Below are 19193 nucleotides of genomic sequence, written 5' to 3' on the forward strand. Positions count from 1 at the left end.
TGAGACCACTTCGGTGCCATTTTGATACCATGATACACTCACCAACGTAGTTCAAAACGGCCCATGTTGGTGACAAGATTTCAACACAGCTTTCAAGATTATGGTTTTCAGCAAGATAAGATAAATCAGTAATCAAAAAACAATTTTGAACGGTAGTTTCTTGTCTAGTGCTTATTCCTTTTCATTAATTCCTCTTGTTGTTTTACTAAGAATAATATGGAGCCAACTGTAAAGGCAAGAGTATAGGGAAGTGCCAAGGAAGGGTGAATTCTTTATGCGTACCTAATGAGTGCTGGTTTTGATTAATATCATGGTATTTTTGCTCGGTCTAGGCCGACGAACGAACGCTGGATTCGAAAGTGAAATAATTGCTGCATCTTCTGGACAGTCTCTCACACAATTTAAATTATAATTTTACATGATGCTTTCTCATGTGCTGTAAAATTAAGCGGCATGAAAAATGTTTAGAGGGCATCTTCTTTTCATTAAAGCCCTTGTGGAAAGGGGAAAAATTCCCATGTACCTTCTTAAATGTGACAGTTAATAAAGGTGGGTATGAAATAAAATAAGGTTTTAACATGAAAACAGTAAGAAATATACTTCAAAATTACAAAAAAATAACAGTCATCAATATTTGCAGTTTTCAACATTTTCAAAGTGACAGTCTAACGAACTAAAAACTACCTCGAGGAATGTTCTCTGTAATTGAATCGTGACGAAAATGTGAAGCAGGAATTACTTTGTCTCTTATCACTTATGTATATTATTTACAAATCGAGTATTCTTTATTGTCGTGCCACTTCTGTAGCATTTTAATCATCAAAGGCGAAACTTTGATTTTCACAATACAAATTTTTTCCAGATAATGTAATATTAATTGAACTTCGGTGGGATATGTCTCTTAAGACGTACAGCGTGGAGAGTAAAATTTTGCTGCCTAGGAATAATTTATCGGCAAAACAACTTAGGTCTAAAAATTTGAGATCGAAGACTCAGTTCTAAACTTTATTGGCAATCAGATTTGTGAAATGTCAAGGTTTTACGTGAAATTATTTTAAAATTTCTTTAAATGCCATCACGTTTGTGCGTTTCATGATCTTCTTTAGATACTCCTTTTTCTTAAGCATGAAAAAACCTGAATACCTGGTACCTGAAAAATACATAGAGTAAATTTACATCTTTCTTATCATCCTTTCCTTTGATTTTTCCTATGATAGAATGAAATGAACTGCAACATAAAGGAACTAAAATACTTAAACATGTCAAGTGTGCGATTTTTCGGCAATTTCTTATTAAGTATTTTTATTTCACATAAATCCTGTATCAGCCAACTTAAAAGTCCTCGCTGCTCTTTTCTGGCCACTCTCTTCATCTACCTACCGAAAATTACCAGGTTTCGTTATTTTTATCACAAGTTTCGATACTTATAAATTCTTAACTCGTATCTTGCATTCCTATTTCAGACATACGCAGGGAAATCTAAAACAATTCAGAATCCATTGAAAATTATGGGTATCAAAGAGTTCTCAGAAAACAGTAGAATTTCTAAATATTTACCCGATATACTGTAGGATGGACTTTCTCTGAAAGAAAATCTACCTAATCTCCAACATAATTTGCAGAGATGTAGATTATGGAATCGTAGAGGCCAGGTTTAACAAAGCTGAAATCCCTACTTTTGGTTCACTTTCAAAGAATACATAAAAAATGGTATCTTTATAAATATGTATGTAAAAGATGAAAACGATATGATAAAATATATACAATAACATCCCAAACCGTTTAATCAGAATGGCACATTCTTACCCTTGCAATGATATCGACCAGTAAAAATGGAAATGCAAATTTTATGTTGCTCTGAGCTGCAAAGAGACTAGACATCGGTGAAAGCGTTTCTGAATTGTTGAAACAAAAGTTTCTCGAAGAATCGGAGCCTGAACTAAATATTAGAAAATTTAAACGGTCAAGAACAAAAATGAAGTCAAACGTTTTGAAGTTCAACAGTTAGTCAGATTTGGACGTTTAAAACAAGTTTGATATTTTTTTCTCTTTTTTTGGAACACTCATATTTTATTCCATTCAATGGAGGACAAAATTTATTTTATTTGTAAGAATTAGTACAATTTTTTTCCTCTCCTTACCTAAAAAAGTTTCTTGGAAATTGTAAAAAGATTTGTTTTATCCGCTTAAAAGAGTAATTAAATGACGCAATATTTTAGAAACAATACAATAAGAGTTTTATAATGTAGCTCAACTGATGTGCTCTTTTTTAAAGTAAAAAACAAATTAACGTGAAATTTGATTAATATATTTTGAATAAGCTAAAGATGTTAAAAAGTAAGAATCGTAGGTATTTTTCTCTTAATTCTGTGATTCGAGGAATATTTTGTCGATGAACTTCCAAGGATGAATTCAACACTTTGGCTATCAAAGCTTTCGGATTGTCTAGAAATATTAGTTATGTCTCATGCATGAATAATGTAAGTAGTACGTCATAGACGTGTAATGCAAGACTTCATTCGCAACACCATTGGTGCATTTTCCTTTTTCGAAGGCGACATCATAGATTTTTGAAGTTGCCATTTTGATTTAACTGCCTTGCGATAAAACAATTTTAAAATGGTAATTAAGTACAGTCTAAATATAAAAACTTTGAAACAAAATCTAAAAATATTCTGAGCACTTAAGTTTGATTAACAGAAAGGAATTGAATATTCAAGTGTTCATAAAAAGGTCGTCCCTGGATGAGACAAGAAATACAAGCATGATAAAAATTGTTGACGATTTGTTAAGTTCTACTGCTATCCCGTTTCTGCAACCCCCTGAAACTTTCGTTCGATGAAAGTTCAAGTGTAGGATTACCGTTCTTCTTTGCTTTATTTGAAGGTAATGTAGACCGAAAACTGCAGGAGTAAGAGACGGGTCACGTCTAAAAAATCTTCAATGTGGTGGAGAATCGGAAGATATTCATAGTTGCATAAAATATGGGAGACGGCAAAAGTAATAATATACTCTAAGATCTTTCGCAAATATCATAGGGTGTACCACTTGTACCAGCGGATGTGAGAATACATCTGCCAGTATATAGTATGCGTGCTTCTATAAAGATACTAAATTACACGAATGATGCCATACGACCATCAGAATTTTGGCTGAGAATATAACTGCAACCATTGGACTTTTCTCGTTTTCATTTTAATGTAATAGAGGAAAATTAGGCGATTTTACGTTTTTATACTGAACCATACAGGGACGACCTGAACAGACAATGTCTGATCGAAGTAAAAACCAGAATACTTTGAATTTATCACCACTTACGGGAAAATTTATCCATCGTCTTTTTTTTACCGTTCTAATAAGGTTTCAAGTAATTTTCAGTCATTTTTGCATGTGTTGGCCCACGTTGCATTACTTGCAAAATGAAGGCGCACATCATTAATCATCTTTGGTCCTGAAAAACTTCCTTGAACATGGTATAATGGTATAAATCTTCTGGAAGATACTGAGGACCAGGATCTTAGTTCTTTTTTTGTCACACCAGCAAGCTTCATCACAAGTCTTGAGGCAAATCCAAAAATATCGATTTGGTAACACACGATACAAATTCCTTTTTTCTCGATTGAAGCATTTAGTTCTTACCAACATTCACCTAAAATCTAAGCTTCTATCTCTCAAATCGATTCTGATGACAAGTCATTGTAATTTGCCATATCCAAGCAATGGCAATCAGAGTAACACAATCAGTTTTTGGGAGACCATGGGGCGCACCTTACTTAAAATAAATTATCACTGGTAACTTGTGTTAAAAGGGAATGTAATTACGGTTTGGGAGACTCATCGAGAACCGATAACGGAATTATTACGCATATAGAAAAAGGAATCCTAGAGGACCCACGACCCTTCAGAATGCTTAATCCTCGAATGGACATGGTCCTGATTCCCAACATTTCCCTCGGAAAACAATTCTATGCCAGGCTCATGACAACGTATGTTTAGGACGGGTGCACAAAACGCGCGGTTCAAATATGATTGAGGAATGGTTAGCAATGCTACATTCTCAATGGAGATTACAGAATTTTGCGAGAGTCAAATACAATGCATCTAGCAATCACGACCATCCTTTTCCCCCGGGTATCTTCACATGTTCGATTGACTGAAAATTACTTCAAAGCCCTAGCAGCGGGCCGATTAGAGAAATTATGTGGTCTTCAACTAGGGCAGGTATTTTAATAAGGAATGTTATGGTTCGGCTATATCCGTAGGTTTTTTTTTTTTTTTTTTTTTTTTTTTGTCGTTTCTTATTTCGGTTGCAGTTGATGGGTTGATGACAACGTATCATCGGCAACCCAAGAAATGTTTTAACTCGTCCTTAATTCTATCCAATATGGCCTCGGAGGTGAGGAATCCTGACAAGACCGGTCGTAGCTTTACGCATAACGCAATCCAAACATATACTGGTTAGAATCTAAGAATAAAATCTAGGATGAACTTCAATGAAGGGGCCATCTACGCCCAGTGATTCGAGAGTGGGAGTGGAATCAACTCTTTTTGCGGAGTAAATGCCGCTCCTATGGAGTGAAATTCACTCCTCTTTTGTATCACTCGAGGTTAAACAGATTTCGGAATGAAATGCACTCCGAGCTTGGCGCCAACATTTTGAACCGTGGAATTTTACATTACCCAGATGACAAACACAGAATTTCAATAATCGGAGCGCTAGACTGCCGTGCGAAGGAAGAACGCCGTATGAACAATCGAGAGTTGTCAACTTTCCCTGATAAAACATATATTTTTGACGACATCCACGTACATTTTTCTTTGAAATTTTCAGATAGTTTAGATTAAATCACGCACGAAATTGTCTAAATATTTTGGGGAAAATATTCACAATTCACCCAGTAAATTCAGTTTTTATCGAAGGAAACTTGGCAGCATCTGAAGGCCCATACGTCGTTTTTCGTAGACGCGGCAGTATACGGAGAAAAAAACATCGTGCGTGGGACCCGAAGTTGAGGTCATATGGATCTCTGAAGTTTTCGGATCACGTAGCTAAAATCTTGAGGTCCAGCTGCCGAAGTTAAGGTGAGACATCGAGGCACTTCGGTATGTACTGGAGTACTTCAGATGTGTGACCCGAACCCTTCGGTATGTATCGAAGTACTTCAGATGTCTGACCCGAACTTCGGCAGCTGAACCTCAAGTTTTTAGATACGTGATCCGAAAACTTCAGAGATCCATATGACCTCAACTTCGGATCCCACGCACGAAGTTTTTTTCTCCGTGTAAAAAGGCGGCAACTCGGCGAGGGGTTAAGGCAGTTAGATCTCAGCCTTGTTGAAGCTATTGGGCGAGTAGTGTAAATTAACAGTCTTCATGTTGTCATACTGGTAGGCGTTGAAGTTGGCGTGGGGCTTGTGGGGGAAGGTGAGGTGGAACTGCTTGGGGTAGTAGTAGGAGGAGGTGAGATCGGGGTGCGAGGAGTAGGACGTGTCGTGGTTCTGCGCCTGGGACTGCGAGCGCGAGTAGGAGTTCATCCGACTCTGCGAGCTGTTGGCCGCCCTCGAGCCGCCGCCGTGGTTGCTATGCCTGTGCTCGCCCCCGCCGGAGTGGTGGCTGCTCATCTGCTGCAGGTCCGCGAACATGTTGAGCGACTCGCGCGAGGAGCGGTACGCCGACGAACGCTTCTTCGAGTCCCGCTCTCGCTCGCGATCCCGGTGCGACTGCTGGCTCCCGTGGTGACGCCGCTGCTGCTCCAACAGAACAAACACATCGTCAAAATGGTTGCGCAAACACAAACGGACGTATTTCTGCCAAGCGGAACTATCGCTGAAAAAAAAAAAAAATTGGATCTGGAGTCCAGACTCTTGGAAACATTGACAAGAAAAAGGTTTCTTGATTCAATCAGATTTTAGCTTAAATCAAAAGGAAATCCACTCAAATTAAGAGGCTTGGTTCGTGATTTAAGCTTAAATATAATTTGATTGCATCAAGAGTATTTTTTCTTGTCGATGTTTTAAGAAACTGGACTCTAGATCCAATGTGTTTTTTTTTTTTTTTTCCGTTTGATCCGTTAAAACGGATAAATCCGATTTCTATCAAACGGATAAATCCGTTTGATAGAAATACGTCCATTTAGAAATGAAGTCTCAAAAATGTTGAGCCCTTAGAGTGTTGCGCCCTTAGGCTACGCCAATAATATCCTGATGGCAAATCTGGCTCTGCGGCAGGAGGGATCGCTCTTGATTGGCTCCTCCATCCTAGATTTCTGGAAGCTCTTAGGACCCAGAAATAGCGAACTTTGGAGGCACATGTAGACTATTATAACCGAGAATTTCATTTTATTTGCCTTTAATGACCATAAAATTGGTTTTTTGAACCTTCGGATTTATTCACACTTAATTATTATTTAAATTTTGGTGTCATTGTTAAAAACCTACTTTTACCATGGTTTACTTTTGTGGAAAAGTTGGCGGCTGGTATGGTAACCAGGGCCGGATTTTCCTACTTGCCGCCCATGGGCCGCCTATATTTTGCCGCCCCCTTCTCATTCGTTTTGAAACATCAATAAAAACCATCAAGTGAACGTGCCAGCGGGGGAGGGGTGCATAAGACGCGTTTACTCATGTTGAACACATATTTTGGGAAAGCCCTGTCAACACTACTAGCAAAATGTCACGGAACTTTGCGCGAAAGTCAAGTTTCGTAAACCTATCTCTAATGGACAAGGCCTTCCATTCATAAGAAATGAACAAAAAAATTATGAAAGAACAAACATGAATGTGGTTTAATGATTTTAACCTCCGCCGCCGCGCCGCGCAGACCGCACCGTGTTTGGCGCAATGCGTGAAGTATTCATGCAGTCTTGTAGGTGCTATCCGTTTCACGCTGACCGCAATGTGTTTGATGCAATGCGTGAAGTATTCGTGCACTCTTGTGGGCGCTAACATGTGTTACATGCCGATTGCCGCGCCGAGGGCTTCTCCTTTTCATCTAAAGTCCTCGGCATCATTTCTCCCTAAGTCGCGCCGTTCCAGGCCAAATTGTGTGTTTCATTTCTGTCATAACTCGACTAATTAAAGGTGATGTCTCTTGTTTCACTGAAAGACGACAAAATTAGAAATTACTATACTCTCAGGAAATGATAGAGTTTGTAGCCTTTTCTCTTTTGTACTTTTTTTTTCTAAATCCGATTTTTTTTATACCTAAATTTAAAAAAATTGCAAAATTTGCCGCCCCCTAGATTTGCCGCCACGGGCCGCGGCCCATGTGGCCACTCCCTTAATCCGGCCCTGATGGTAACCGGCGAAGTTTGGTAGTGGTCTCTCTGTTCCAATATTGACGCTATTTTTGGGTCCTAGAGCCTCCATGAGACAGTAAAGAGGCGAGATGACAATACTATCTTAGTAAAGGTAATAAGCGCGAAGGGTCGTAATTGGACTATTTGAAATCCGATATCTAGGCACTGTATCATCTAATGGGCCTGATATTAATCGACGTTGAATTTTCAGCAGCATTTTCAGTATTTTAAATAATAGAGCTAAAACCATCCATGTGTGTTCTATCATCCATGCACCCAATATAGAAAACCTGGACATGCGGTTACATACAGCTACTTGAAAAACAGGAAAAAAAGTAAGGAACGTCATGCAGAGCAACTAAAAGAAACATTGCAAGTTTGAAATTAGGAGCGCGGGTGAATATTCAATTAGTTTCTGGACGCAATATTTAGTTTCACCTCCTTTGTGTAGTAGCGCGAATTGAATTAGAACTGGTTGGGATGAGATTTTTTCGAACACAGCTGGACAGAAATTTTAAATAATGTGAGACTCGGACATACACAGACTGCAAAAAACTCAACGCAGTCAATTTGCTCACAACTCGGTTACGGTCTCATAGAAAAGGTGCAGCAGAGACTTTTCAAATAACTTTGAGGTAGTGAATAAATGTTGTACCTAAAGAGGTTCATTTCAATTTTTATGATCGTAAAAATTTACAGAAATTTTAAAAAAAGCATTTTTGGTTTCAGACAGCAACCGTTTGTGACGTAGAGTGATTCTGCGAGATATTTTGAGAGCTCATTTGATACTGTGTTACTTTTAAAAGGTGGCCTACGTTCGAAAAAGAAAGAGGGAAAACATGTACCTGAAATTGAATGTTGAGAAACTGAACGTCTTGTTCAGTTTCTCGACATTACATCCAACCTAAGATTTTGGATCCAGTGCTTCGTCACGATGTAAAGGAGCTCGTGGGAGAAAAATTTACTCACGGGTGAAAAACGAAAAAAACATGATTATAAAACTCTCCCTTTTTTACTAGCTGGTGCGTGACTACACACGGCTGTGCGCCCTTTCAAATCAGTACACTTCTGGAAAAGTGAATTAAAAACTTACTCAGGTTCTCACTTTCATGGCTCCTGGGAGAGAGAATGATTTTTGGAAGGTAAAATTATGAGATGCTCCTGTTGATGACGGACAGCGTGCAAGAATCATGCAGGAATGTGGTCTTGGGAATTCGGCAAAAATAGCTTCTTATTGCTTAAAATTTGAATGAAATCATTACACGATTTGAGGTTTGATTTAATAAGAACATAAGCTAAACTAAAATAGTGACCTGCCATCAGGTATCGAACAGAGGATTGCTTTCAGAATACTCAAAAGCTCAGAAAATGTCCCATTCCTCATTGTCAGAAATGTCAGATGACGTTTTGCACGTAACGTATGGACTTACAAAGGAGGTAAGGCTGCGTGCCGCCTAGTTGATGTTAGGATAATTAGATAGGTATTCTTGAATAATCCATGGTGAAATTTTGTCTTCCAGAGCTAGAGCGTCTAACAGAGTACGCCCAATATTTTTCAGGTTAAGGTAATTTTAAAAAGTCACGCTCAATTCTACCATACATGAACGGCTGTTTAGCGTCAACATGTACACTTGAAAGTCAATTTGGCGTGCTATAAGTAGCTAAAATTTCAAAATATATAATGTTGAAGATTAGCCGACTTACACTTTTGAGGAAACACAGATTCATGATTTTGAGGTCGACTAGTCATTATCTCCTACCCCTTATAGTTACGGTTACTTAACCTTACTAAAATAAACCACTGACTCTAACCTTTGACATTTCAAACTTGTTTGGGCACGTAGAAGTGCCTTAATAGTTTCAAAAGTCGTCTCTGTCTGATTTTGAAAAGTTGAGGTTCTCATGAAATAGAATAGATCCATTTGTCCATTTTATTTAGTGTCCAGAGAAACAAAATACGTTTTGTGTGTAGGGAAGTATTTTGACGTGGAAAGCTGCGGGGCAATGAACAATATTGGCGTTTTTTGGAAAAAAATCGGAGGAGAATGTTCAGACGCGATATTTAGCCAAAAAAGTCTTACTCTGCATGTCTACGCTTTAATTTATCACGGGGAAAATATAATTTGATGGAGACATTAATTAGGATTATGGTTGGGGAATGTTCACGAATTACATAATTCTCTGAAGGGGGAAGGGTTAACAAACGCGTTACGCCATTTTGTTTTTACGTGTTAAAGAATAAACGCTTACGTTACAAACGCGTTTAAAGGGTAGAGGGTTGCCAAGAATACTGAAAAAGTACGTTACGTAATTTAAGAACGCTCTCTTCAAAGGGGAAAAAGTTCCACCTGCAGTTTTCATACTCTTTCGCAAGGACTTTCTTTTCATTTCTTAGCTTTTAAAATCTCACCTCCACTTTACTACTTGTATAGTTGTGAATTGTTGCAAGAGATGAGTATCTGAGACACTCTGCGGAAGTCCTGAGAAATAAAATACCTACGAGTTTGATTGAAATAAAATTAAAAAGAAACTAAAAACAAAACTCCTAGATAATACAGTTTATTAATTACAAAATCATACAAATAATAACAAACAAATAGGAAAATAAAACGGAATTTCTAAAGTCTATTTAAAATTAAAACAAAATTTAAACTTACAATAATAAGGCAGACATTTACAGAAAAACTGTCATGGAGACGAATGTGCACTTATTGCTCGATTGAAGAATATTATTTTAAATGGAGAAAAAATATGAGCAGTTTCTTAAATACAGTGTTTGTAATAAAACAGAAATCCATTACTTTTTCAATATATCACGTGCACTTAAAAAAATCGCCTGAAGTACTCAAAGTTGAAGATAATCAATTCTTTGTCAGGTCACTCACAATAACTTTTCAAATTAGGATATTGTGACAATTTTTTAATTTAATACCATCGGGTAACGTCTTTTTCTAAAGAAACTGAATTTTGATACTAAAACAGAATTAAAAAGTACGAAATATGCTCTAATAAGTACTATAGTTTTATCAGAAAATAAAAGACGACTTTACTCACATTCCGAGTAAAATTATAACTTTAAAAACATCAGATGTTAGTGGTTCCAGTTTTCTCAAACAGTAAAATGGCACGACAAAACAGATTAGAGAGTGAATTCCAAAAATTATACTGACAGATACTGAAAAGTTCCACGAAGTGGAAATCAGAAGTGTGTTTCGCTTTTATTTTATTTTTAATTTTACGAAAGGCCGTAGGAAATTCGGGAGTGAAACATATATCTGATATGGATAGCTGATTGGCTCTCTCAAAAAACTCTCTGAAACACGACTTTTAATTATATGATTTCTTTGATGAAAAGAAAAGGAAAAACTACGCAGTTGCGACAGAGTAGATCAGTTTTTGAAGCATTTCTTTTATGTAAGGTTCTTGAACTTAGGGAAAAGATAAGAGATTAGACTTTGCATATTAAATATAAATATTCTATCTGATATCACGTTCACCTTTTATGAGTAGAATATTAGGCAGTTTATATTGGTTGGAAAAAAAACAAAAATCAAAATTAAATTTAGGCGAAAAAACAAAATTGGAAATAATAAAATCGAAAGAACACTCTTTTGTGCAGCAACGAGTCGTCAAAATGACTAGCTGATGATAAATGCATTGAGATTACGTTCCAAATGCACGTTGATTTGGTCACATGGTTTAATTTAAATAAAAGCGAGCTAACTTTAACAAACTAACGCAAAAATATATACAGATAATTGACAAAATCTCACTTCGAAAAGTGCGTTTATATATACTAATATTTATAAAAATTTACAGAAAACCTTGGTTTATGAATTACAAATATTTGGGATTTCAATAAAAACAAAACAAAACTTTATGAGAGGGCAATTTTCCCAAAGGAACATGCAGGAGTGATCATTTCTTTATTGTGATACACTTTCCTTAGCTCGAGAAAATTCGTAAGATTAAGAAATACTTTGGGTGGTTCCTTATACAAATGTGTAGAGTTAAATATTTTTCCACTTTAAATCTTGGGAATTGCAGTCATTCACTCACACGAGGTTAAAACCAAGAGAGAATGAAAAATGGCTATGCAGCCCAACTTAGAGGTGCCTCTCCATCAGTAGAGCTACCGAAAACCGTTTTGGAAATCCGCGTATTTTGCTAAACACGGTATCGCAGAAAATGACAATTATTAGTAAGTCAAGCGCGTCGCGCATTTCAATATCAAACATTTTATGGGGCTCAAAACTAGGTTCATGTGTCTTGAAACATTGTACACTTGATACGTAAAAAAAACATTTTCCGGGCCACGATATTCGGTGCCAAACAAACTAATGTGAAAAGGCACTTCAAATTATACAGAATTGCGTTTGTATGGGCGATTGAGGGTTGTGTAACTGCTTTTAAGCGTTAAAAAGGTCAAGAAATAAAAAAAAAAAAAAAATGGCGTTGCAGCAGTTAAACCCGAGCAAAAAAAGTATTACGTACTTATTGAAAAAAATGTTAGGAAGAACACACGTCTTAATATGTATCTACAGTAAAAATAATGATACAAAAAGAAACACAATGTGGAATATCCACAGTTCATGATAATAACTAAAAATTGAGGTATCCAAAAGTGTAAAAAAATATAAATGCGGTAATACTGCTTACGCATGTTCCAGAGGTTAGAGGACAAAATAGCAGTTGAAACTCTGCGTTCAATTTTGAAACAGCCATAGCACTAATATCCTTTTTTCAAAAGGGGAGAGGGAAAAAGAAAAACGGATCCAACCTTGCAGAGTGTAAAACCATTCTCTATTCATAGTTTCTAACTTAAAATGGTTCTACGTAGAAGCGATTTTTTTCCCGCAGAGATTAGCTATTCAAAACTCGTCGAAATTAAAAAGCTCATCATACTGATATATATATACCCATATTAGACTGACCATTCAAGAGTGTTGACAGGCTAAATGGGGCTGAAAATTGGCGGTCGATGTCAGCTATGCTTTAGAATTGGTAACTAATACATGTTATATCAATATTGCCTCTGAGTGAGATCCTCTCGTACTAAAGTGGTTGATCTACCTGTAGGGAAGAGCGGTACTTAAATGATTCTAACCCTAAAAGATAGATCTGCAGCAATAGCTGACATCTAGATGACATGGAACTATAATGAATTCCCTTAAAGCAGCCTCGGTAATTTCTTCTCTGGTAGGGTTCTGCGTTAAATCAACCATACCTCCAAATACGCGCAAATCTTTCATCCTGGTTCGTCCTTTTTCTCTTGTAAACAGCATCAGTGCATTGCAATTACGATCTAAATCACTTTAAATGTGTTTGCCAGTTTCGTGCAGTTTAAACTTTTCTTAACCGTATGTGAGCAGACGAGCAGATATGTTGTGGAATTGTGAGGTACACTTATAGTAACATCAATTTACATCGAACACATGCATGATCTATCTTCAGATAAACATTTCTCTGTAAAATATGCTGCATGCGAGGGATATCTCTGACAAAGATCTTAAAAATTGGGTTTCGTAAAGATCTCAACAAAGATCTTTACGAAACTCAAAAATGCATAGGAAAGAGAACATAAATACTTTCAGACCAGATTTCAAATATGGCTCTATATGTGCAAGGAGCTTCTGAAGGGGCTCATCTGAAAATAAACATGAATATTCTCCTAAAAATTTGGGTGCATGAAGAGTAAGTGAAAATTGTTTTCATTCAATGTGGTAAAAACTTGTTTAAAATACTTTGAAGGCAATTAAAATACATTATGAAGACTTACGTTTTCTTATGTGCGGGGACTCTTTTTTAATCAGCTACCAAAATAGGTTTTGAAAAAAGTATACATATTTTAACGTATGCACGCAGATCTGGAAAATTTAATACTCTTTTGATACACCTTAAATTCTTTGGTTAAAATTTCACAAAATACTTACATTTATTCAACCTCGGACGGGTAAACATATTTTACATTAATCTAAGAATGAAATAAAGAAAAATTACCTATCTGATTGGGAACAATGATCGATCGAAAAGATCCGAAACAGATCTGGAGGAACAAAGTCCATTGTCTCGATGGATCTACGTGTAATAGCCGTTAATCATGGCTATTATTCTACTTTCAATATCGGAAATGTAGATTATTGCAAATATCTCTTACATCTAGAATAATCATATAATAATAAAAAACTATGTAACAGAGCGCTCTTTATAAATTTCAATTCTCAATGTAACTCGGTAAATTCATCTAATAGAATAACAAGGGGCATCCCTCGAAGCCACGGAAACTGGGAAAGAAAAGACTTGACTGAAGCTACTCTCAAGAGAATTGATCATGGTAGTCATGAACGTAGTTGGGTATCACCATTGTTTTTTCAAATATTACTAGGAAACGAGTAGGTAGACAGTTTGTGATGAAGGCATTGAAAAACAGTTCCGAAATGAACTTGTTTTCCGAGACAAACATGCAACATACTGCTTTAAAAGTTTGTAATTACATTTATTGTAATCTACGAACATTTTTTTAAAAAAATATATATTACAGCAAAATTTTGCTTATTGATCTTTTCAAATAATAAAACATGATGGGAACTTCGGTGGCGTGAAATGCAATTAGGTCAATTCTGGTTAATTCCGTCCTGTGTTCGTGAAGGCAAAACAGTCTTTTCTTTCAAAGGTGCGCGCTTCAAAAGAGGCCCAATATACTACCGTGTAAAGGAAAAAAATCGTATGAGCCTTCAGGCGTTGCCAAATTTCCTCTGGCAAATCACTCATTTCCAGGAAATTTTTTTCGCCAATTTCTTAGGGACCTTCGTTTGTAATTTGATCTAAAGTGTCTGAAAATTTCGAATAAAAATATTCATAATTTCCCTCAAAAATAAACATTTTATCCAAGGAAATTTGGCAACGCTCGAATGCTCATACGGCGTTCTTCCTTAGCGCGGCTCAATACTGCCGTGCTGAGGAAAAACGCCGTATTAACATTCGAGAGTTGCCAAATTTCCTCTGATAAAAAGTTTATTTTTAGGGAAAACTAAGAATATTTTTCCTTGAAATTTTCAGGAACTTTAGGTGAAATTGCGAACATAATTATCTGAAAAATTGGAAGAAAAACCTTTAAAAATTTTCCCGAAAATTTGTGAATTACCGAAGGAAAATTTTCCTTGGCACGGCAGAATATTCCTACGCTCAAGCAAGAAATATAAACTGTAAAAAAATCTAATGACTATCACAACGAAGCAGAAACTACTTAAACGCGAAGAGTGCGACGCTGGGGCCGCGCGAGAAACATGGATGGTTGCAAGACGATCGGGAAACGTAAAATAATGTAAAAATAATAAATAAAGCGTTAACAAAGATTGAGATCATAACAAAGTGACGAGTGCCGAGGGGGGAGCATTACAATCACAACACACATCGTGCTACACTCTGGTGGGTGGTTGGAGTACCATGGCTGCAAGTCTCACCTTCATCGCCTCAGGGGACCCGCCGGCCGTGATGATGTGCTGTTGGGGCGGCCTCCGCGCCGGCGAAGAGCAGTACATCGCCTCCCCGGGTATCGACATGGGGCCGCTCGTTATCATACTTGATTCTATCCTAGGCGTCTTCACGCATGTGTTGCTATCGATGTCACTTTTCTCACTGAAACAAAACAAAACGAACTTTGATGAGGATCGTCGTAAATAGCACAATTTGAGATTAATCTGAGGTATGGTCGTAGGTTACCCTGAAGACAAGTGCGTACACTTGAAAAAAAAAAAAAGAACACATTGGATCTAGAATCCAGACTCTTAAAAACATCGACAAGAAAAAATACTTTTGATTCAATCGGATTTTTGCTTAAATCAAGAACCAAGCCTCTTAATTTGAGCGGATTTCCTTTTGATTTTTGCAAAAATCTGATTGAATCAAGAGTATTTTTTCTTGTCAATGTTTTCAACAGTCTAGACTCTAGATCCAATGTGTTTTTTTTCCAGTGTAGGGACAAGTGGACTGCATTTCGCAAAAAGGAACCAAGAGCATTGCAATGTTGCTAAAATTGTGCAACTTCTCTTGTCTTGGTAGAAAAACCTGGTCATCTATAAATATTTTCCATTTCACACGCTAAAAACTGTAAATTGAAGACAAAAATGTCCATGTAAATTTTATATTTTTGCATGATTATAGTAATTTTATTGCAAAGGGTGAAGTCGCACAAACTTAGCAACATGGCAATGCTTCTGGTTCCTTTTTACAAAATGGAATCCAAGTAAGGGAGAAACATTGATTGTCAGCTTCCGGCCAAAGTATATCACAAGCGCCATGCGACGTTTCAAAATTTCCACAGCCATTTTATTTTTTTACAGAGACATTTTTAGTTGAATCTATCTGAAAATTTTACTGAATTATACCGGCAGCACAAAGAAAATTCAGAGAAATTTTCGGACAGCTCCGTTGAAAAATTTCTCTGTAAAAAATAAATATTGCGGTGGAAATTTTGAGACGTCACATGGAGCTTGTGATACTTTGGCCGGAAGGCGACGAGATGTATCGATAACGTTTTTCTAAACCCTTAGATGCACGCGCTCCCCTTGAAAACAGGTACCCCGCGGGTTGTATGGGGCCGGTATGAACTGTAGACAAAGGTCTGCAAATAAATCCTTAGAAAAAGAACCAGACATCAAATTGAAAAAAAAATAAAAGAAATAAAGGAGTGTCAACGCAGCCGAAGATGGTATTAAACTTTCCTCCCAAATCTAAGAGATGGAATAAGTACGTCATTGACAACATAAAACGGAGCATTGCGAGATCACGCCACGCGCCATCGCGCCTGCAATTTTTCAGACGCAACACGGGCATCCATCAAGTACGAATAGTTGTATCTCAGCGCCGTTATCGACGCGCGTCCTTTCCCTTTTCTCTTATCTGGGGGTAGAGGCACTTCAAAGGCTACGTGAGCAACACAGCCGAAGATAGGAGAGATGCAATCGGGCCTCATTTTTTAAACTTTTCTCTCCATTTGAGTGACACCTCATTGACAGCATACAGCGAAGCACTTCGTGTTCGAGCCTCGCGTTGTCGCGCCTTTAATTCTGCTTGCGCAACAAAAATGGGATTTGAAATTTTAGATATCATATGAGATCTGAGATAAGAGACGTATGGAAATTTAAAGAGCATGCAATAGTCAATGTTGAAGTTATAACTTAGATCCTCATTTTTATTGTTTGCATTCATAGGTTTACTCGTCTAATGGCCGGACAACCGTGAATGGCATTTTACTTTTTTAGTTATTTTTTATTCATTTTTTCCGGGGTATTGATTCCTCTATGTGAGTGACGAGATTTTGCAAGAAAGTAAGGCGAATGAAAAAAAGGAATAAAATGCTACATAATTTATGACAACGTTTGCGCTGTCATGATGACAAGCATACATATATGATTTTCTTATTTTAGGTTCTATTTGTGTCAATGTATCTCACTTTTATTACTCAATGGTATGAGGTGCATTTGCAACAATCCTAAATCAGATTTGTCTCTCATGGTGGAAACGACTCTCAGAGCAAATAAGAGCGGTGAAATAGCTCGCATGCATCGAGTGAGTGCTACAGTCCATTACTCTCAAACGACAAAACATCCAAGTTATTTGTGCATGCATTGCGTTCTTAATGACCTGGCGAAATTCAAAAGGAGCGCTCCATTATTTTTTATGGGCTTATGTATTTTATGAAAGAGAAATGTAACTTATTTCCTCATCCATAACTTAAGTTTTAATTATTAATTACACGTTGGTTGACTAAATTCCAAAAATCAATAACCATCAAATGCATTTTTAGCAATTTTTGTGGACGAGAGCGCGGCATGAAACATTGCGAGTCCGGTTAAGCGGTGAAATTTCTAAAAAAAAAAAAAAAAAAAAAAAAAAAAAAAAAAAAAAAAAACTTACCTCTCTAAATCTGTTGGCCTAAAATCGCCTCTCCCTGAAACAAAACGAGAAAATAGACTTTTAGATAAAAATATACTAAAAATTTGTAGATTTGTGCTGATTTTCCACCAACTTGCATATGATCGGTGCAAAAATAAGATCATAAATAAATGTAAAGTAGGTACACTGCCTCTGAGTAAAATTCGAAATGTAATTTACTCTGAAGCCCAATTTGCTCCCCATAATCCGCATGAGAAAGGAATGACATTCGCTCCGTAACAGAGGAGTTAGCTCCGCAAGGAGTTGATTCTCCTCTTACAAAGCGATATCGACTCCGCAAAATTAGTAGCTATTTCAATCCGGGCTGATATCACTTACTTCGTTACTCCTCTGGCATAAGGGCATGTTTTAATTTCTACGTAAGCCCTGTGTTGCGTATGACTCTATACTTTCTGGGGCTAATTTTTAGGGGTCAAATTGGCGCAGAGCCTTCATTTTTTTGGCGCCATGGCCGATTTCTTAGGCGCATTTGGCGCGTTGGCACCTGCGAGTTTCGAACACTGTTCCAAAATCTACGCGCAGACACTACAATCCTCAGAGAGATCTGCTGCAATATCACTGGGTGCCCATCTCTTTTTGGATTCATCGCTGATGAAATATGAGAAGTGGGCGGAGACCAATAAGGAGATGAAGGAAGACAGGAATTTCATAGTCTTGCATCTTAGTGCATGTGACGTTTTTTATTTTCGCTAAATTTGAGCGAAAAGATGAACGGAGGCAATCGGGATGAAAGATGTGTGCAGAAGCAGCGCCGGCGCACAGATGTATTTTGAGCTGCATAATTAAACAGGATTGCAATAAACACTCCGGAATAAAAGCCTCTGTCGCCGTAAATCAAGGGGAATAAAATTAGTGGGTGATAAAATAGTCGGAATAACGGCACTCTCTCAATACTCCGGCGCAAGTATAACGAGAGAGGAAGCAGGCTAACAAGGTTAAAGCGGGTGATCATAATTCATCCTGCTATGAGAGCTTTGAGGACGGGGTTGCACGCCAACGAGGAGTGGCGCAAGTTTCGTCGAAAAGATTTTCAGATAACGCGTTAAATAACGCTCAAGGGAGACTTCTCCAATTCTCCATCTCCACGTTGCGACCCGGAGCTGATAGCGCAAAGCCCTTCAAGATTAAAATGCATGAGAGACTCGTCCGGCTATCTATTGGGATCTTCAACATATGTATTTCGGTGGTAATGTCACTTATTCTAGTGTCATTAAATGGATTGCATTTTGCAAAAAGGAACCACTAGCATTGCAATGATGCTAAGATTTGCGCAACTTCATATTTTTCAATAAAATTGCGGAAATCGTGAAAAACTAAGAAATTTAGATGGTAATTTTTGTCTTAAATTTACAGTTTTTATCGAGTAAAATAGAAACTATTGGATAATCGGGTTTTTCCTCTGAGACAAAAGAAGTTGCACAATCTTAGCAACATTGCAATGCTAGTGGTTCCTTTTTGCAAAATGCAATCCAAATGTTCAAAAGCGTTTGAAAGAAAAAAGGTACTTCATCAGTGTTGCACGAGCCTGATCAAGCGATAATACGTGTGCGTCTTAGAAAAACGGAAAATACTCAGCTTGAAAATGTCTACCATTTTACACATTTGCGACGTTTGTAATTAGATGAGGCTTTAGTTACGAACAATTTGAAAATGTTTGGTATCTTCTCGACAGAGGAGGAGAGCACAGCATGAAAAACAAAATCTCAAAATTTCCACCGGTACTTAAGGCTTACATTCAATGGATACATTTACAGTGACTAACACATAAGATCTGCATTTAATTTTTCAATCTCTTAGTGTTTCTCATGATTGCTGCCCAGTTGAATTTTCTCAATCGCACGAAAACTAAGAGAGGAATCCAGTGATTGCCTGATCATTGTTTCTCCTTGTTTTACATCAAGTTTCCTCTCCTAGGCTCGGTAGCCAATAAGACACTTTG

At 37.2% G+C, this 19193-nt stretch overlaps 1 protein-coding gene across 3 annotated transcripts in view; it reads right to left on the reverse strand.

The window, feature by feature from the left end:
• Window positions 1–583: 583 nt before the first annotated feature.
• The window catches only part of LOC109037457 (irregular chiasm C-roughest protein), a 374753-nt gene continuing 356143 nt past the window's right edge, over window positions 584–19193 (reverse strand). The window contains exons 11-13 of one of the 3 annotated variants that reach the window (XM_072300490.1): window positions 17216–17249; window positions 14761–14935; window positions 584–5750 (exon numbers count right to left, since the gene is read on the reverse strand). In XM_072300490.1, the coding sequence (XP_072156591.1) occupies window positions 5319–5750; window positions 14761–14935; window positions 17216–17249 (641 nt within the window). In that variant the 3' untranslated portion in view covers window positions 584–5318. Of the gene's footprint in view, window positions 5751–9840; window positions 14936–17215; window positions 17250–19193 lie in introns of those variants that run through there. The other 2 variants (XM_072300491.1, XM_072300492.1) reach the window with 2 other exon arrangements.

Source organism: Bemisia tabaci, chromosome 5, assembly GCF_918797505.1.
Source record: "Bemisia tabaci chromosome 5, PGI_BMITA_v3".
In the NCBI taxonomy this organism is placed as follows: Eukaryota; Metazoa; Arthropoda; class Insecta; order Hemiptera; family Aleyrodidae; genus Bemisia; species Bemisia tabaci.